At 39.9% G+C, this 19,282-nt stretch overlaps 1 protein-coding gene across 1 annotated transcript in view; it reads left to right on the top strand.

The window, feature by feature from the left end:
- Window positions 1–19,282, top strand: part of LOC117523087 (A-kinase anchor protein 13-like) — a 425,195-nt gene that overhangs the window by 304,723 nt on the left and 101,190 nt on the right. The window contains exons 15-16 of the mRNA XM_034184506.1: window positions 3,143–3,185; window positions 3,260–3,371. Of these exons, the coding sequence (XP_034040397.1) occupies window positions 3,143–3,185; window positions 3,260–3,371 (155 nt within the window). The remainder of the gene's footprint in view (window positions 1–3,142; window positions 3,186–3,259; window positions 3,372–19,282) is intronic.

The raw sequence follows: 19,282 nt of genomic DNA, 5'->3' as shown, positions 1-19,282 counted from the left end.
GCCGCACGGAGGCTTCGCACGTCATGACCGATTCGCTGATGAAGTGAGACAAAGGAACACCTCCGTTTCGGAGTGCCAGAGGACAAGTTGGGACAAGCCCAGCTCTCCACAATTTCTCTTATACTCACTTGACTGGTAAGCACTGAAAGCCGAGATAGACATGTCCCAACTTGTCCTCTGACACAGACAATGATTGTGAAACAGCGTGTGAAGCAGACGAACACAGTGCTTGCTGTTATTCTGGGAGGGCTAACAAAACAGCTTCAACCCTTGGATATCAGTGTGAGCAGAGTGTTTAAGTTAACGCTGAGAGCTGTGTGGGAGCACTGGGTGAGCGACGGCGGAGGATTAGCGTCTGCACTTGGAAGGAGCTGGCGTCGACACCACGGGGTGGCGCCATTTCTTCCTTTTGCCGTCACAATATTATCATCTGAACTTTTCATGTTAAGTTAACATACCTGTATGTCCATGCGACTTATAGTCCAGTGCGACTTATTTATGGTTTATTTTTCTTTATAATGAATATAGTGGCTGGTGCGACTTATACTCCGATGCGACTTATAGTTCAGAAAATACGGTATGTATGAGAAAACATGTTATATTTTCCCTAATAAAGAAACACCACATACAGTGAGGAAAATAAGTATTTGAACACTCTGCGATTTTGCAAGTTCTCTCACTTAGAAATCATGGAGGGGTCTGAAATTTTCATCTTAGGTGCATGTCCACTGTGAGAGACATAATCAAAAAAAAAAAAAACTGGAAATCACAATGTATGATTTTTTAAATAATTTATTTGCATGTTACTGCTGCAAATAAGTATTTCAACACCTGCCAATCAGCAGAAATTCTGGCCCTCAAAGACCTGTTAGTCCGCCTCTAAAAAGTCCACCTCCACTCCACTTATTATTCCAAATTAGAAGCACTTATTTGAGGTCGTTAGTTGCATAAAGACACCTGTCCACCCCACACAATCAGTAAGACTCCAACTACTAACATGGCTAAGACCAAAAAGCTGTCCAAAGACACCAGAGAGAAAATTGTAGACCTCCACAAGGCTGGAAAGGGCTACTAGGCAGTTGCCAAGCAGCTTGGTGAAAAAAGATCAACTGTTGGAGCAATTATTAGAAAATGTAAGAAGCTTAACATGACTGTCAGTCTCCCTCAGACTGGCGCTCCATGCAAGATCCCACCTCGTGGCGTATCAATCATCCTAAGAAAGGTAAGGAATCAGCCCAGAACTGCACATGAGGAGCTGGTCAATGACGTGAAGAAAGCTGGCACCACTGTTTCCAAGGTTACTGTGGTAATACACTAAGACGTCATGGGTTAAAATCATGTTTGGCATGGAAGGTTCTCCTACTTAAATCAGCACACGTCCAGGCCCGTCTTGTTTGCCCATGACCATTTGGATGATCCAGAGGAGTCATGGGAGAAAGTTATGTGGTCAGATGAGACCAAAATAGAACTTTTTTGTCTTAATTCCACTCGCCGTGTTTGGAGGAAGAAGAATGCTGAGTACCATCCCAAAAACACCGTCCCTACTGTGAAGCATGAGGGTGGAAGCATCATGCTTTGGGGTGTTTTTCTGCACATGGGACAGGACGACTGCACTGTATTAAGGAGAGGATGACCGGGGCCATGTATTGCAAGATTTTGGGGAACAACCTCCTTCCTTTAGTTAGAGCATTGAAGATGGGTCGTGGATGGGTCTTCCAACATGACAATGACCTGAAGCACACAGCCAGGATAACCAAGGAGTGGCTCCGTAAGAAGCATATCAAGATTCTGGAGTGGCCTAGCCAGTCTCCAGACCTAAACCCAATAGAAAATCTTTGGAAGGAGCTCAAACTCCGTGTTTCTCAGCGACAGCCCATGGCTGATCCAGAGAAGATCTGTGTGGAGGAATGGGCCAAAATCCCTGCTGCAGTGTGTGCAAACTCTATTGAAAAACTACAGGAAACGTTTGACCTCTGTAATTGCAAACAAAGGCTATTGTACCAAATATTAACATTGATTTTCACAGGTCTTGAATACTTATTTGCAGCAGTAACATACAAATAAATTATTAAAAAATCATACATTGTGATTTCCGGATTTTTTTTTTTTTTTTAGATTGTCTCTCACAGTGGACATGCATCTAAGATGAAAACTTAAGATCCCTCCATGATTTCTAATTTCGAAAAATTGCTAAATCGCAGGGTGTTCAAATACTTATTTTCCACACTGTTCTGGGTTGATATATGCATCACATATTTAAATAACAGCACCTTATCATTTAACAAATGATGAAATTGTAATGTCCGTACACTACACTTTGGCACAAAAAACATGCATTTCGAAATCAGCTCTAGCTTTTCATGGAAGTGAAGTTAATAAAAAGATATTTTGGCATTTATTAGACAACACCTTTAATAATTTTTTCTGAGTGTAAATAATTTAATATAGGAACACCAAATTTCTACCCTTAGTGTACCCCATGGGTACCCCTTGATTGTGATCTGGCTGTGTAGCTGTGACTGTAACTGTGGCTGTGAGTGTAGCTGTGGCTGTAGAAACACCAACGCATTATCCAGCCTAATCAACAAAATGCCACGATCAACCATGTTGAATGGAGAGCTCAAATTCAACATCAATACAACAGACGTTGGAATCCATAACAAGCAGCTGGTGCATTTTATGTGGATTGATGCACCTGAAAGTTTAAAAAGATAGTTTTCAGACAAAAACAGCTTAATGTCAACAGCAGCTCATCAGCAGACTTTCTAACAAACTGTCAGAAATGATGAGTTTTGTATTTCAGGTTGAAGTCAGCTCTGTTACCTTCTGCATGAGAAAATGTTTTTGTGCAGCCGTTATTGGTATCTTAATGTGTGTACTGTTAGATTTAGGTTGTCGCTATGGCAACATTAAGGAAATTTACTTCTTGGTACTTTGTGCATTTTGGACTGTGGTGCACATCTGGACTGGGTCAGACTGGAGCCCACAGTCTGCTGTTCACGGGAACATTCCCTGAATATGAGGTCATTAACTGGGTGACCAGCAGTTAGTTAATGTTGGTAGAAAAACCAGTGAGGAAAAAGTGTCCATAATGCTTTTTATCAAACTTTTGAGCCTTTGCCCACTTCCTGTTTGATTGCAGGTCAGAGGTCGCTGAACAGGATCTCTGGATCGGTTGCTTGCAGGTCAGTCCATCACCATGCCTTTCATGAAGTCTCTGTTTGTCACATTTTGATGTCTGATGTTTGATGTGTTCCAGTATTTCGGAGGAGGAACCTGGACCTCTGCGCAGCGATGCTGAAGGGAAAGGTGTGACGAAAGTCAGCCGTACCTTCAGTTACCTGAAGAGCAAAATGTACAAGAAGACCAGGGTGAGGAGCCATTTAAATATTAAATGGTTAATTTTTCACACTCATCAGTTGGATTGTTTTGTGCGCGTGTGTGGGCATATGTTTACCCGTCAGTCACAGGCAGTCTAAGCTAAATCTGCCAAAAAATGACATCACTGGACAAATAACACCTTTCACTGGACTTTCTATGTCTGGAAAACAACTGACAGCCATAAAAAATAAAAACAGATTTTTAAAAACCATTGCAGGGACTGAAAAAGTGACATGACTGTTGTCCATTTCAGAAAACCTTTTTTTTCTCTTCTTGGCATTCTGTGAGTCAAGATTATACAGTTCATGGAAAAAAGGGCAAAACTGTGGTGAATCCACAATAAACTTAATGTCCCTACTTGTACGTATATTGAAACTTATGTGAGGTGCTTTCAGACAGGTGGTGTCAGGCGCACAGCAATGTGGGGAAAAAACCCACACGCATGCATAATCGAAACTGAATGTGCACATACAGAAACATGGAAAAATGATACATTTAATATTTAACTCGTTTTGTCTTCCATGGTGACAGTTTTTTAGTTAGTTAGTGCTATAGGTTGTCATCATAACAGTAATCGGGGCACGGATTACTTGTCTGATGTGACGCACACTTTCAGTGACAGTCGAGCTGCATGTTGAATTGACACCGGAGCTTTCCGAAGCCCAGAATGAACCATCAGCTGCAGATTTGAACACGTACAAAACTTTCTGATGAACTCTGCAGACATCAGCTGACAAGGAACAAATTTTGCACTGACCTTTATTCATAAAAATCACAGCACACAGCCCAGATTGTTGCTCATTGGCTGTGATATTGAAATGACATTGCTGTTATTTAAGTTCTTGTCCAAACTCGCGTCACTCGGATCATGTTACAGTGGATGATCTGCTGTTGCTGATTCCGTGGTCATTGCACGCCTGTTGGGCAGCCATGGGGTGGTTTGTGAGGTGTTTTTGATTGGCCTTTGTGGTATTTGTGCGTCTTCCGGGCTTTGCGACTCTCCTGCGGAAATCGCGTGCAGCTTCATACTTCATGCTGACCATTGTGATTATGGCAGTTTGTGAGAGGATACCAGGAGGACCTTGTAAGGTCCTGGCAGCAGCTGAGCACCTCTTTGCAGGGTTCAACGCAATTTTATGGCTGCACAAGGACTGCTGAACAGACCCATCCTTGTGTAAAGGGGGTTTTAGTGATAGTGAAAGTAGCGCATCTTTGAATACCACCCTGAACAACATGATGCTTCACACTTTCTGCAGCCAAACAGCTGCTCGTCAGAGGTCAGCGCGCTTCATTTTTGGTGATCACCCAAAATTTACTGTGGCAAAAAACTGTATTTCTTCCTGAAATACAGACTGAACGGTTAAATTTGAGTCTCATCAAGAAGCAGGTGAGTGTGGCATTCAATTATTGACTGAACCGTGGATTATTAGTGTGATTTATTATCTGGATTAGAAAATCTCACAATTCAAAACCTGCTGTTCATTTTCAGGCACCATGAACTAGAATGGCACTAAGAGCATGGAAGACTTGCGTATCATTCGTTTAATAGTTTAAAATAAAATAATTCTGTCTGAAATTTAACCACTATGCCAAATCAACACACAGATCTACCTTGGATCTGCTGTGGTGACCCCAATTGAAAACAAGGTAGCAGCTGAACGCACTTACTTACATACTGTACAAACACACAATCCTTCCAACAATTTTTAATCCATGCTGGCTGTAAACAGTTCTGAATTTGAGTTTGACCTTTCAAAGTTAAAATCATGTCAAAAGTTGTTATATGACTTCATATTTGTGTTTAATGGTGCAGATGCAGCGCAAAAGCAGCAGTAGCAGCTTTAAGAAAATATCATTCCACAGAGACGGCTCTGACTAAAGTGGTGAATAATCTTCTCCTTACAATGGATTCTGACACCACTACGGTTCTGGTGCTGTTAGATCTCAGTGCTGCATTTGATACCATAGATCATCATATTCTACTTGATAGGCTGGAAAATCATTTTGGGATTACTGGGAGTACCCTTGCATGGCTGACGTCATACTTGACCAGTCATTCTCACTGTGTTTTGTACAGGAACACTACCTCTAACCTTAGTGACATGAAATTTGGGGTCCACAGGGGTCTGTCTTAGGCCCCCTGCTTTTCTCCCTTTATATAGCACCCCTTGGGCACATATTGCGGCATTTTGGGATTACCATTCACTGCTATGCTGATGATACTCAGTTATACATGCCGATAACTGCTGGTAATCTCGTCCATATAAAATCCTTAGAAGATTGCCTTGCATCAGTGAGAAGTTGGATGTCTAGAAACGTCCTACTTTTAAACTCTGATAAAACTATAATGCATGGATTAAAGTTCTCCGTCACCCCGACAGATTTCCGTCATTTGGAAAATTTAACCACACATACACGCGCGCACATGGTGCCATATGTGTTTTTGGGCCAAAATATGAAACTCTCATTGTCAAAGCAACATCCCATTCTGCGCTCATCAAAGCAGCAGCAGTGTCAGCGTGGACTGCGGAGGAAGGGACTGTGTGAATTTTCACTCCTCTCCACTCTGTTTCCTGCTTGCCATGAGCCACGGTACTTCTACTCCCTGTCTTTTTTGGAACATTGGCAGACCTTCCCCAAGTAGAGCAGGGTGTGGCTTTGCTTTGAAACAATGAAGCAATGCTTCGATCTGCTGCTTCGGTTCTTTGTTTTATTTCGCTTTATCTTAATTTTCCAAGCCAAAAACCCTAAAGAGCATATATCTGTGAGTAATATTTTACCTTTTTATGTTAAACCGACCTGTTACGGTCTTCTGAAACAGTTTATAGATGTATTTTATAACTTAAAAATGGGACCGATGCTAACGCGTTAGCATGTCTATGGCATTTTCAATGTTAAAGTTAGCATTAAGCTGTAAAAGAGTCAAATGTATTACAAATTATAATATTTAATTTATTTATTTTTATTTATATATTAATAGTAATAACACTATGTAACAAATTTTTATTTTTGTTTTGTTCCTGGGTACACAGTGTGCTTTCCTAACCTGTTATGCCTTAAATAAATAGAAAATAGCTGTTATTCCACAGAAACTTTGCTTCTGTGATCAGGGCAATGATATTTTGAAATTTGTCTGTTTTCAACAATATTCTCGATTCGCCTTCACTACTACTGAGTAGTCTTCTAGAATATTCTTTAACTGCTAGAACTGTCCAGAATTTTCTAGAAGTTTCCAGAATTATCTAGAAATTTCAAGAAACTTTTAGAACTTTCTAGAACGTTAAAAAAATAAAATCAAACTTTGTGCTGAATGTAGTCATTTTTCCATAGACTTTAGACATAAGCAGTTGAAATATAACACTTAGAAGCCAGGAACAAAAATTGTGTTACATAGTGTAATAGCAACAACAACAATAATAGTAATAATAACTAATATGCCACAATACAGTTTTAGAGAAACAGACAAAAAGAACCTGATAAAACAAAACAGAAAAGATAAAATCAACTAACAATGAAAATAAATAAATATAGAAATAACTGTTTCCTGTGAACACCTAGTGACTTTTACACCTCCACTTCATCCCTGTTTTATTTAAGTTTAATAACAATTTGTTTTGTTCAAACCACATCTAAACTGTGTTTTTACAAGAAAAGAAATACAGTAAATTGCACATTTGTGTCTTTTTTTTCATCTTATTAAAGATAAAATATTACACTTTATTCAGGCCTTTAAAATACTTTTGTAGACTCTTGCTGTAATATGTTGTCAGTGGTTGAGATAGTTGCTGTAGGCATCTTAAAATGCTCATAATCGGGTGGAACCTGATGGAAATCTCTTTGTGGTGTGTCAGTGATGTATGTATGTGCAAAATAAAACAAAACACTACTCCAGGTATGTTTTTGACGAGAATATAACATCATAACTTTATTACAAGCTCAAACATTAATGTTGCCTGATAAAGGCCTTTTAATAATAACCCACTTAAAGAAATAATGACAAAACTCACATTTAAGTAAAAAACAAAAAATAAAAAATGATTAATTGAAAACATAATCAACCGATTATTCGATCACTAAAATAATCGTTAGTTGCAGCCCTAGTTTGTTTTACGAGTGAGAGCATTTTACCCATTAAATGTGAATAAACCAGTTTTGAGTTTCTCAGTGCACATGCGTTTTCAAAACGGGTGATGGTGTTACTTTGTCCACAGCAGAACAACGTGTTCAACTACTTTAGGCCCTAATTTTGTATTTTCTTGACTGGCGCATGTACCGGAATGGAACCGATCAAAATACTACAGAAGACAAAGAATTTTTACTTGACAGTTCGAAGTGAGTTTTCTTTGTTTTAGAGGGCTTCATACCCATTAAAATTCACTAGAATATACAAAATTTAACTTGCTCTTTTAAAAAATTTCTCAGGGAGATCCCCCAGACCCCCATAATCAATACTGTGTTTTTACTTGACAGTTTGAAGTGACTTTTCATTGTTTCAGAGGGCTTCATACCCATTAAAATTCACCAGAATATACCAAATTTGACTTGCCCTTTTACAAATGTTCTGGGGGAGATCCCCCAGACCCCCCAGAATCAAGACTACACCCCACTTTCCCACCACCCTTTTATGTACCTTTATGTTCAGGTTTTGCATTCTTTTTATCTGTATCTCCTTAGAGGCTATTTAGAATAGATTTTTATACTGTATAATGTGTTTATTGTATTTATTGAGGAAAAAAAGAGTGTGTGCCCCCACTACGCTACATTTTAGGGAATTGCTGGCATTGATTTTGCCAAGAAAAAAAATTCAGTCAGATGAAAATTTATTGCTTTAACCCATGCTATAATGATGGTTCTTGATCCAGTGAGACATTGGCATCAATGTGACCAGTTAACACTTAGCCTAGGCTCATGTGTCATACATCAAACTGACAAAGTGAGGAATCTTGGGGTAATTTTTGACCCTACGTTGTCCTTTGACCTCCACATTAGAAATATTATGAGGACTGCTTCCTTCCACCTGCGAAATATAGCGAAGATTTGTCCCATCCTGTCTATGGCTGATGCTGAGATCCTGATCCATGCATTTATCGCTTCTAGATTGGACAACTGCAATGTTCTATTTTCTGCTTTACCGCAGTCTAGCATTAGGGCTCTCCAATTGGTTCAAAATGCTGCAGCCAGACTTTTGACACGAAGCAGAAATTTTGACCACATTACACCCATTTTGACATCCCTTCCCTGGCTTCCTGTCCCAGTGAGACCAGATTTTAAGGTTCTGCTACTGGTCTCTAATATTGTTCACGGACTGGCACCTCCCTACCTAGCTGACCTAATTAAACCTTACGTACTGGCCCGGGCTTTGCGTTCTCAGGGTGCAGGACTACTTTGTGTCCCTAGGGTGAATAAGAAGTCTACAGGTCATAGAGCTTTCTCTTATTGTGCCCCTGTTCTGTGGAATGATCTCCCTGCGTCAATTAAACAGTCAGATTCTGTGGATACTTTCAAGTCCAAACTTAAGATGCACTTATTTTCCGTTTCGTATGGCTAGCATACTGGTATAGTTTTGTTTTACGCTTTTTACTCTTTTAATTAATTTTATTAGGAAACGGAGCGTGCCGCGGCCTCAACTTTACCTAAATTCTGTTATGTGCAGACGCAGGTTGAGGAGCGGACCAACGTCTGACCGAACCCAGCGCTAAATAACCAGAAAGCGGTTCCACAAACAAAACGATTTTATTGCCCCTCCAGTGCAATAATTAGTGTACAACATAAATATTTGGTTTGTCTGGCGGAGTGAAGGACGGCGCGCTCTCCAGCGCCCAAAAGGATCGAAGCCTCGGCGTCTCTGGAGTCAGATTCACCGCCAAACACCCCCCAGGTGGACACGACAAACTGACTGTGTAGGATGGAAAAGGTGAGGTAAGTCAACAGAGCTACAATAAATATCTTTCAGAGGCACACACTATCAGCAACACATTCAGGTCTGAATTTAAGCTTTATGTAAATGAGCAGCTTCTCACAACAGGTGGAGGATCATCAGTCCGTACGCCACGGCAGTGAGAAGCAAACTGCACAATTCTCATCAACGTTCAAATATACTGCGTAACAAAATTCCAAATTACTATTAATGATCATTCAGACAATAATCACCTCTGATGTGTGCTGACAGCATGTGTCCCTCACCCGTCCTCATTCACAGGCACGATGTGTCAAACCCTGGCGCGGTCCTCAGCGTCTCACAAACGAACGTCACAAGGTCGAGTTCCCGGCAATTCTGCTTAAACCACTCATGGCTTAAATGCAGAACGCCATCTCATTATCTGCTTCAGCTGAAAGTCTTTAAGTTTACACGTGAGCATCATCCACAGGTGCTGCGAGTCAGTAGGCCTGCACGTGAACATCCTCCACAGGTGCAGCTAATAATGCTGATGAGGGTGAAGGACTCTTCTGCCAGCACCTTCTCCACAGACAAAAACCAGTTTGCATACCACCTGGAGAGCAAAGAAAAGAAAACAACACAAAAACATCCAGCCAAACCCCCCAACACACAACAGATTCTGGGTCTTTTAGTGAAGCTTAGGGCTAGTGGCCGGCGATCACCTTAGTATTTCTTCTGTTTTCTTGTTTTTTAATTCTGGCAAATTATACTGTATTTTTTGTCTTTCTGATGCCTGATTCTGTTTTTCTTCCTCAGAGGGAGTTTTTCCTTACCACTCTTACTCTGGGGGTTGGTAAGGTTAGACCTTACTTGTGTGAAGCACCTTGAGGCAACCATGTTGTGATTTGGCGCTATATAAATGAAATTAAATTGAAATTGAAATAGCAGAGTGGTCAGTGGACTTGCTTCCAAACTACAATGTTCCCAGTTCAAGACCACCTGCGCCCAGCTGGTTTAGGAAGGGCATCCGGCATAAAATTTATGCCAAAATCAACATGCAGACCCATGTCAGATCTGCTGTGGTGACCCCGAGATGTTCACTTCATTTATATAGCACCAAATCAAAAATGTAAGCCGCGCCAATGCACCTCAACAACACAACAAATGCTTTTAGTCCAAAATCACAGATTTTTAGTTGAGGGCCAACATGTACTTGGCTGCTTCAGTCTCTATCATTTTGGGAAATATAACAACAACAAAAAAAAAAGAACACCATTTTATTCATGTAAATCCATGCAACGTCTTCAGGGTTTGCTGTCATTTAGCATTTTCACTTGCATTTTTCAACATTAAAAAAATTTTTTACTTATGGTGTTTTGCAACTAAACTCTTCATATATGAACAGACCTGTTGAATTGTTTAATACAGACATTGGCTAGTTTGTTAATTCAAGGTAGTTATTTCATCACAAAAAATTAACTACCACAGAAATACAATAAATACATTATAATGTCACCTTCCTAAAATAATGGCCTGAGTCATGTTTTGGAAAATATGACACACTTGAAAGTATCTCTCTCTCTCTCTCTCTCTCTCACTCACACACAGAGAGAGAGGGGTCATAAACATTGAATAAAAACTGCAAGTGTCTGAATTTTAAATATAGTCTAAAAGAATTAGATTTTGACATTTCAGTTTCATTGTGAGCAATGAAATGCTTTTCTGTGACTTCCGGTATGGCGCTGAGGTGAGCAGACGCATTGAACAAGTGTTCCCAACACAGTCGGCTAACTTCCCTATGCTAGAGCTGTATTAACCTTTTAGAATCCATAAACTTATGATGAAAAAGGGAAAGGCACCAAAAAATAATGGTAAACAAACAGACACAAGAAATAGGTGAGAGGGACTCCAAAGAAAAAGTCGACGAGGAGGCAGTCAACCAGCACATGGCTATGTAAGGACTTCAAGCTAGCATCGGAGCTATCCACAAAGAGATTTTAGCTATCCATTCAGATGTGAAAGAAGAATTAAACTGCTTTCGTGATAACCTCTCCAGTGACATGAAGAGAGATTTAAATGGTTTTAGAGAGGAGGTTAATGGAAAGCTAAAGGAAATTGTGGCCAATATGAAAGAGACCAGAGACAAAGCGGAGGAGTCATTACAACGCATAGCAGAAATGGAAGAGTGGACCGTGGTTGCGAAAGAGGTGCTGTCTCAAAGTATAAGCAACAAAGATAAGATTCAAGCCAAGCTGACTGACTTAGAAGTGCACTCAAGAAGAAATAACATCCGTGAGCACGGGATTCCCGAGAAGAAGAGGAAGACAACTTGCTGGGGTTTATTGAAAGTTTCATTATGTCTGAGTTGTCACTCCAGGATACTGATCTAGCTACATCAATGCTGGCACCATGCTTTGAGTCCCAAACCACTGGCAGAATGCCAGCCCCGCTCCAATGTGATCCACTTTTTAGCATACAGAACCAAGGATTTGGTGCTTCAGCAGTGGGTATACTTCGACCAGGACTATTCGGCAGAGGCCCAAAAGAAGAGGAGAGCCTACGCCCCTATCCGAAAACTCCTGAAAGAAATGGTCCTCCGCTTCAAACCCCGCCGCCAGCTAAGCTCTGTGTGTTTTTTGACGGTGGCCTAGTCACATATAACAGTGCAGCTGAGGCCATAAAGGACCTGAGGAAGAAGGGTCTCACACCTGACTACAACAGTAATGACGATCCCCACACGACAGCACCGATGGAAAGACTGGATAGGCTGTCCTGGGGGATGGTGGGGGCAAAGCAACAGAACCCGGGTGCTCACGGAGAGAGAGCGTGGAAAAAATCTCAGTGGATTTCTTCACGATGCCGGGGACACTGCCTCCTCGCCAAGATAAACACAGCCTGTATATTTATTTAACACTCCTGCGGTAACATTTACAATCATAGTGATCTGATCCAACGTATGGACTAAGATCTGAATATGTTCGTAAAGAGACACTGTCAGACATGATAACCATCTCTCATTTAACCTTCACTAATATTAACAAGATATACGTTACTGATTGCTATAAATAGTTTACAATATCCGAGTGTTGCCTTGGGAGCCGGCTTAAAGACTCTGATTGCGCACTGAACTTATACTCATTACTGAGTTATGCCAGTCTGCACTGGAGAGACCCCCATCATCTGGGGGCTTTTCTCTCCAACCAAGACGCCATAATGAGTTACTTTGTTTTGGAAGTCGCTTCTTTGCTACCTTTATCTGTCTGATCACAAGTCACAAGTTTCTTGTTTTTGATTTCTACCCATGTTCAAATGTTAAGGTCACCCTGGATGTGTAAGTTAGAGGGAGCAATTTTATTTAATGATTTATGTCTCAACAGCAGTCTAAAATGATAGCTCTTAATGGTCACAGGTTACATCAAAAGAAGAAAACTGATAGCTAAGATGAAAAGAGAACAGCAACACATCATCTTCTGGCAAGAAACTCACCTAACAAAAGAGGATCATGAGAAAAAAAAAGTGGTTTAACAAGACATTTTATTCTTCCCATACAAATAGACATAGAAGGGGCATTGCAATATTAATTGCAAATAAAATAGACTTCCAGTTATCCAAACAAATCATGGACAAGGAAAGTTAGTCTTGGTGAGGGGAATGATAGACTCAAACAAAGTAACTTTACTCAATGTATACAGACCCCCAGGACATGATAAAACATTAATTGATAAAATATTTCATCTCACAGTGGCAGAAACCTCAGGTTTCTTGATATGTGGAGGGGATTAGAATGCACAACTGCATCCTTCCCTGGATTCCTCAAACCCATTAAAAAAATTAACTCTGAATCACTGTATATTAAAAAATTACTAAAAGGATTGGCCTGTTTGATGTGTGGGGGGAATGTCACCCAATGGCTAGGGAGTTCCTTTTTCTCTCACCCGCTTGGCTTTAAAATTGAACATAATTTTCAAACCATGTACTTATGTAATTTACCAAACAAATTCAAGTCTCAGGATAAGTATTTTTTGAAAATGCTACTGATAGCAGGGGAAAAAAAAATCAGTAACAAGGAAATGGCTTAATGGGGACCCACCGGCAATAAACGAATGGTCAGCCACCGTAGAAGAAATTTGTGAAATGGAAATGCTTACCTTCTCCCTAAGACTGTATAGTAACAAGGCCCAAAAATATTGGTCAAATGGTTAACATATGCAAATGCGAAAGTAACTTGAAATAATGCCACCCCCCCCTTTTTTGCAGTAAATCACGCAGGAAACTCCCACCTGTTAACTTCCTAATATTGTGTTGATTAATCCAAGTTAATACAGTGGCCCCATTGAATGTCTTCTTCATTCTTAATTTGTACGGACCTGTTCAGGGGGTCCTCGTGCTCGATATGGGTGGGTTCGAGCCAGTGCGCCATCTCCTTCATACTTCTTAGCATTTCATCAAGCTTTACTGTAACCCATTGCTATTCAAAACTATTATCTGTTTTCTTTTTCTTGTCGGAAATGCATCACTGTCGCCCCCCCCGGTGACCCACCTGTTCTATGTGTTGTATAATTTCTCTGTTTTGTTTTTCTCTGTAAGATTATAAAACTTTGATTAAAAACAAAGTTAAAAAAAAGAAAAGCTTTTCTGTGTTGACTGTAAGTGTGCCAGTTTGACAGAAAAGTGCTGCAATGTGAACAGGAAGTAAAACAGGAAGACAGAGTTGGCGGTGGTCTGTCTCAACTCTGCGCTTTGCTTTTAAAGTGACAGGATTTTAAGATAGCCACAGGCTGTTTGTTTCTGTCAGGGGTCAGAAGTATCATCTTCAATCAGAGCTGCGTGATCTTAAGAGTGAATGTATTTCATTGAGAACAGTGTTGAATATGTACGTTCTACATCATGGGCTCAACGAGCCGTGCATTCTGAGTGTTGGTCTCAAGTGTAGGATGGGTTCTGTCAGGAATGGCATCCAACATCAACTTTGCCAAACCAAACAAGCACATCACAAATTGAATTTCCACCCTGGATCAGAGGAGACTCAGGTTTACAAATAGTGCCACCGGTGGTATTGTTCAGCAGCATGCCAGTGGAATCTGTGCTGCTGTTGTACAAAGAAGAAGAGGTGAAGAACATGTCTGGAAACAGCAGAAAAGGAGAAAAGCTAGAAGTGAGAGTCTGGGTTTTGAATGTTGGCAAGATCCAAAATAAATTCTAACTTGTGCACCCAGTTCTGGTTTTTAAGCTCATGTTGTCATGCTGCTAGTTGTCATGCTGTACAGTTATTCCACTCTGACAAAAGAACGGTTCAAAGACATCATTAAAAGCCCAAAATTATCTTCACATTCATGCGCACAATGAATGAATGTAAACTGTACCACAAATGTACTTTGTTTAGTTTGGTATTGTTTGGGTTTTAGTGTACTGCAGTGGTGTCAAAAGTACACACATTTGTTACGTAAGTAGAAGTATAGATACTGCAGTTTAAAAACACTCTGGTAAAAGTTGAAGTATCAACTTGACCTCTTTACTCAAGTAAAAGTGAAAAGGAATGTGCTCGAAAACCTACTTAAAGTATAAAAGTATAAAGTAACCTTTAAAAAAAAAAAAAAAAAAAAAGGTAGATGCCACTATATTAATTGAAAGCTTAATTTAAAAACTGATTCGTTCTACATGTGGCCCAAGACCCAAAATTACACCACCTGCACAAAAATGTTTCAATTCTAGAAGCTCTGAAATGCAATCTGGGACTATTCCAGACAATAAACTGCAGTGAGTGCAGCATCCATTTAGTGAAGGAAAAAACAAACACAACTTTTCTTATTTAAATTCATTCCAGTAGTATTCTGCTCTTACTAGGATGCGGCAGTTTTCTAGTTTGGCAGATAGTTCTGGAGGAAATCACTGAAGAAATTAACAAATTGAAAATATGGTTTGACCAAAACAAACTGTCGTTAAATAAGACAGGGATGAAGTGGGGGTGTAAGAGTCACTAGGTGTTCACAGGAAAAACTTATTTATGTATGTATGTATTTATGTATGGGTGATTCTTAGACTACGGGCACTTATTATGTCCTTTGATCATATTGTATGAAAAACAGAAAAAGGGGAAATTTCACACTTTTATAGTTATCTTTACAATGAAAGTGTGTTAAGAAATTTGTTCTAGTAGTCTATGATGACTTTTTCACATTTTTTCAGCATCATTATATGCAAATATTGCCGTTTTGTGCTTGTCCCACACCCAGACTTTTGCTCTTCAATGATAAAAATGAATGGTAAAAAAAGTATTTTCTAATGTTTTAAAATATCTCTGAATAAAATATCAGTACAATAATCAAAACATAATTAGGGTATTCAATGTCATACAACTGTTATTTTTTTTTAAACAAAATGTAGTTGTCCCACACTATTGCCGTAATTTCCACCACAACACTGTAATGTCCCTTTAAACAGTTTGTATGAAAGATTGTTTGGGTAGTTTCTATGGAGATAAACAGTGACATCAGAGCACATGTATATAGCGCCAAATCACAACAAACAGTTGCCCCAAGGCACTTTATATTGTAAGGCAATGGTGTGGTGGAAATTACATTTACAAGGCCAATACTGCCAGTAGTTAAAGAATCACCCGTATGTTCATTGTTAGTTGCTTTTATATTTTCTGTTGTGTTTCAATTCAGGTTCTTTTTGCCTCTTTCTCTAAAACTGTATATAATAATCATTAGATTATTAATATATAAACAAAAATAAATTTAAGAAATATTACAATTTGAAAACAGATGCACCCAAACGTGATGACAGCTGCAATTGCTTAATGCTAAGTTTTAACATTGAAAATGCCGTAGACATGCTAACGCGTTAGCGTCACTCCCGTTTTTAAGTTCTAAAATACATCTATCAACTGTTTCAGAAGACCATAACAGGTCGGGTTTAACATAGAAAGGTAAATAATACTCACAGAAGTATGCTCTTTAGGGTTTTAGCGGGGGAAAATTAAGCGAAAGAAAGAAAGAATAAACGAAGCAACAGGTCGAAGCATTGCTTCAGTCTGCGAACCACTGCTTCGATTGGTTCATGGTTCAAAGCAAAGCCAGGCGCAGAAAAGTTGATTACAGGTGCACATGACGTGAAATATATATAAACATTAAACTGAAGCCAAGAGTAACGAGGCTGTTTGTTTTAAAATGTAAGGAATAGAAAGTAGAAAGTACAGATACTGTGAAAATGTAATGAGTAGAAGTCAGAAGTAGGCAGAAAAATAAGTAAAGGAGTAAAGTATAGATACCTAAAAAGTGTACTTAAGTACGGTAACGAAGTATTTGTACTTCGTTACTTGACACCTCTGGTGTACTGTTATTCCTGGATGTGTTTAAGTGTAAAAGCACTTTGGCATCTATAAGCTGCATCAGAAAGTGTCATCAATACGTTTTATTATCATATGGCTAAGACACTAAGCGCACTCTGATTGCCTGATTGCCGGTCGGATATTTTCCCATATCCGGACCGGTTACCGAAACAGTCGGTCCGCAACGTAGATTTTTATTACAAACAAGGAAGCTAAAAACATAATTAGAAAAACAAAGTCAGACATGAACATACTCCATAAATATCTAAACTGCATCTGAAAAACACAGATTGAAAGCTTACCAGCTAACGACTGGGCCGTCTGTTAGCAAGTTTTTCATTGAGGTGAAGCGAACAGGTCGGACTATGAGCCATCAGCTGCTTTCATATTCGGGCGATACTGTATGTTTTCATGTTTATATATATATATATATATATATATATATATATATATATATAATAAAATAGCCATATAATAAACAAATTATTAACCTCGCTTGCTCGATCTGTATGGAGAAATATCAGACCTCCGTGTTTTCAACATGGAGGTCTGATATTTCTCTGTACAGACATTGTGGATGATTAATAATCCTTTGTTATTTTTATTGAGATGGTTTGCACATGTGCAGAGGAGGGACACAAGGTATATAAGGAGAAAGATGCTGAGGATAGAGCTACCAGGCAGGAAGAGAACAGAGAGGGCAAAGAAGAGGTGCTGAGGGAGGACATGCAGAGGGTTGATGTCACAGAGGAAGATGCAGAGGACAGAGTGAGATGGAAACTGTTGATCTGCTGTAGCGCCCCCTCGTGGGAGCAGCCGAAAGAAGAAAATGATTGTTCACAACAGTGTTTGTCTGCTGTGTTGAATTCCACCCTCGGTAGATGGAAGTTTTTTGTGACATAAAATAAAATGCAGCCACAGCTGTTACAGACTGGTCATACACCTAATTAGCTTTGTTTTTTGTTTTGTTTTAATTTGATGATATGAAGACTTTTAAAAAGTGGCTGAAATGTAGAAAAGTTCCATATTTGTTTGTGTTCAGTTTGTGCATGTCCAGTCCTCAGTCTTTTCCAAGGTTGGTGGGAGGGAGTGTGTAGTTTTTGTCAGACTGAGAGGTCATGACACAAATAGCACCTCCTGCAGCGAGCCAGTCACTTCCTCAGTGTGGCGTTCCTGATGGAGTCATAACGCTACTTCGACCGCTTGCGCGCAGTCAGCGATGTTCCACAGGAGGGTGACAGGTAGCCATGGCTTTTCGCTGAAATGGAAGTGGTGGCAGGAGGTAGGAGAACTGTGGTCTGATTTATGAGTGCCTTGCATGGCAGCACCCTGACATCGGTGTGTGAGTGGGTGAATGTGAGGCATCATTGTAAAGTGCTTTGAGCTTCTGATGCAGATGGAAAAGCGGTGTTTAAATGCAGTCCATTTACTATTTACCATTTTCCATCTTCAAATGCAGTCATAGGTGCTGTCAGAGGTGCAGTCCCAGTGCATTCCCCCAGCTGCTGTCAGCACTGAAGTCAGTGTGTGTGTGTGTGTGTGTGTGTGTGTGTGTTTTTTAATCTGCGGTTTAGTCGCCAGTGACTCAGTCTTCTGTGCTTCTGCTGCCAGTGATGATGATTTCTGTGAACCAAAGAAAGGTCCTGACAGTGTGTGTGTGTGTGTGTAGTTTTTTCCTTTTGGTTGAAATTTTTTCTTCTTAAGATATTAACATCTCGCTGCTAGTGACACGTCTGTTTGTGGAAGTCTGAAGTGGCGTGTCGCTCATGGTTGGGCAGCTGTTGTTGCAGGAAGTGAAAATGAAGGCAAAATGTTGCAGCCGCTGTAAAACATTGGGGCCCGCTGTGGTTTACACCAAGAGCCCCGGGGCAGAAATCATGCTGCAAACCTCCTTTTTGCCATTTCCTCTGGGTTTGGGCAGAGGCCAATGTAAGTCCAGGAGAATAGGAACTGTGCTGGTCTAAGCGCCATCTTTTTGGATTGTGATTCAGACGACTCCACAGAGATGACCCGCAGCTGATGACTGCGTCCTTCAGTGAAGGCGAGGCAGCAGAAAGACCCTCTGTTGTGCAAAGGTCAAATGGGGGGGCTGTCCAGACGGTGTGCCGCCATCATTCAGAACAAAAGCTGTGCATCTTTCCACCACTTAATGCATCTTAGTCATTATGAATACTTAGTTATTAGTAACAGTGCCTCCATTATCAGATGGTGTGGTTTACTGGGAAACTAGAGCAGCAAGTGTTAAAAAAACCCTAAAAAAACTAAATAAAAAATCTCTTGCAGAAACGTCAATAATTGATGTTGGTGCAAACTGTTGTTCTGCTACATTCACCTTTTTAAAGTAAACAGGTGCTGCGACATTTGGACTCGGATTCATTAAATATTGACAGTTAATTAGAACTTTAAGCCAAAAGTACCCATTTCTAAACTCAAGCAAGATGCATAATGTAATGCATCATTTATTATAGTCTCAGCAAAGACGCTGCAAGAAATAAAATAACATAATGTTGAAATCATTTACATTTACAATCCTGATTCCAAATGCAGCCTCAAAGGATTGATTTGGAACTTTTGTAGTACTGGATGACATGAAAACATCGTTTTATCTATTTATTTATTTATTTATTTTAAATAAATCATATTTGTCAGTTATGTGTATATACGGATGTGTCAGGCTCACCAGTACACGT

Source organism: Thalassophryne amazonica, chromosome 2 (assembly GCF_902500255.1).
Source record: "Thalassophryne amazonica chromosome 2, fThaAma1.1, whole genome shotgun sequence".
NCBI classification, from domain to species: Eukaryota; Metazoa; Chordata; class Actinopteri; order Batrachoidiformes; family Batrachoididae; genus Thalassophryne; species Thalassophryne amazonica.
Note: the sequence above shows the minus strand (reverse complement) of the source record. Positions and strands in the feature narration are given on the sequence as shown.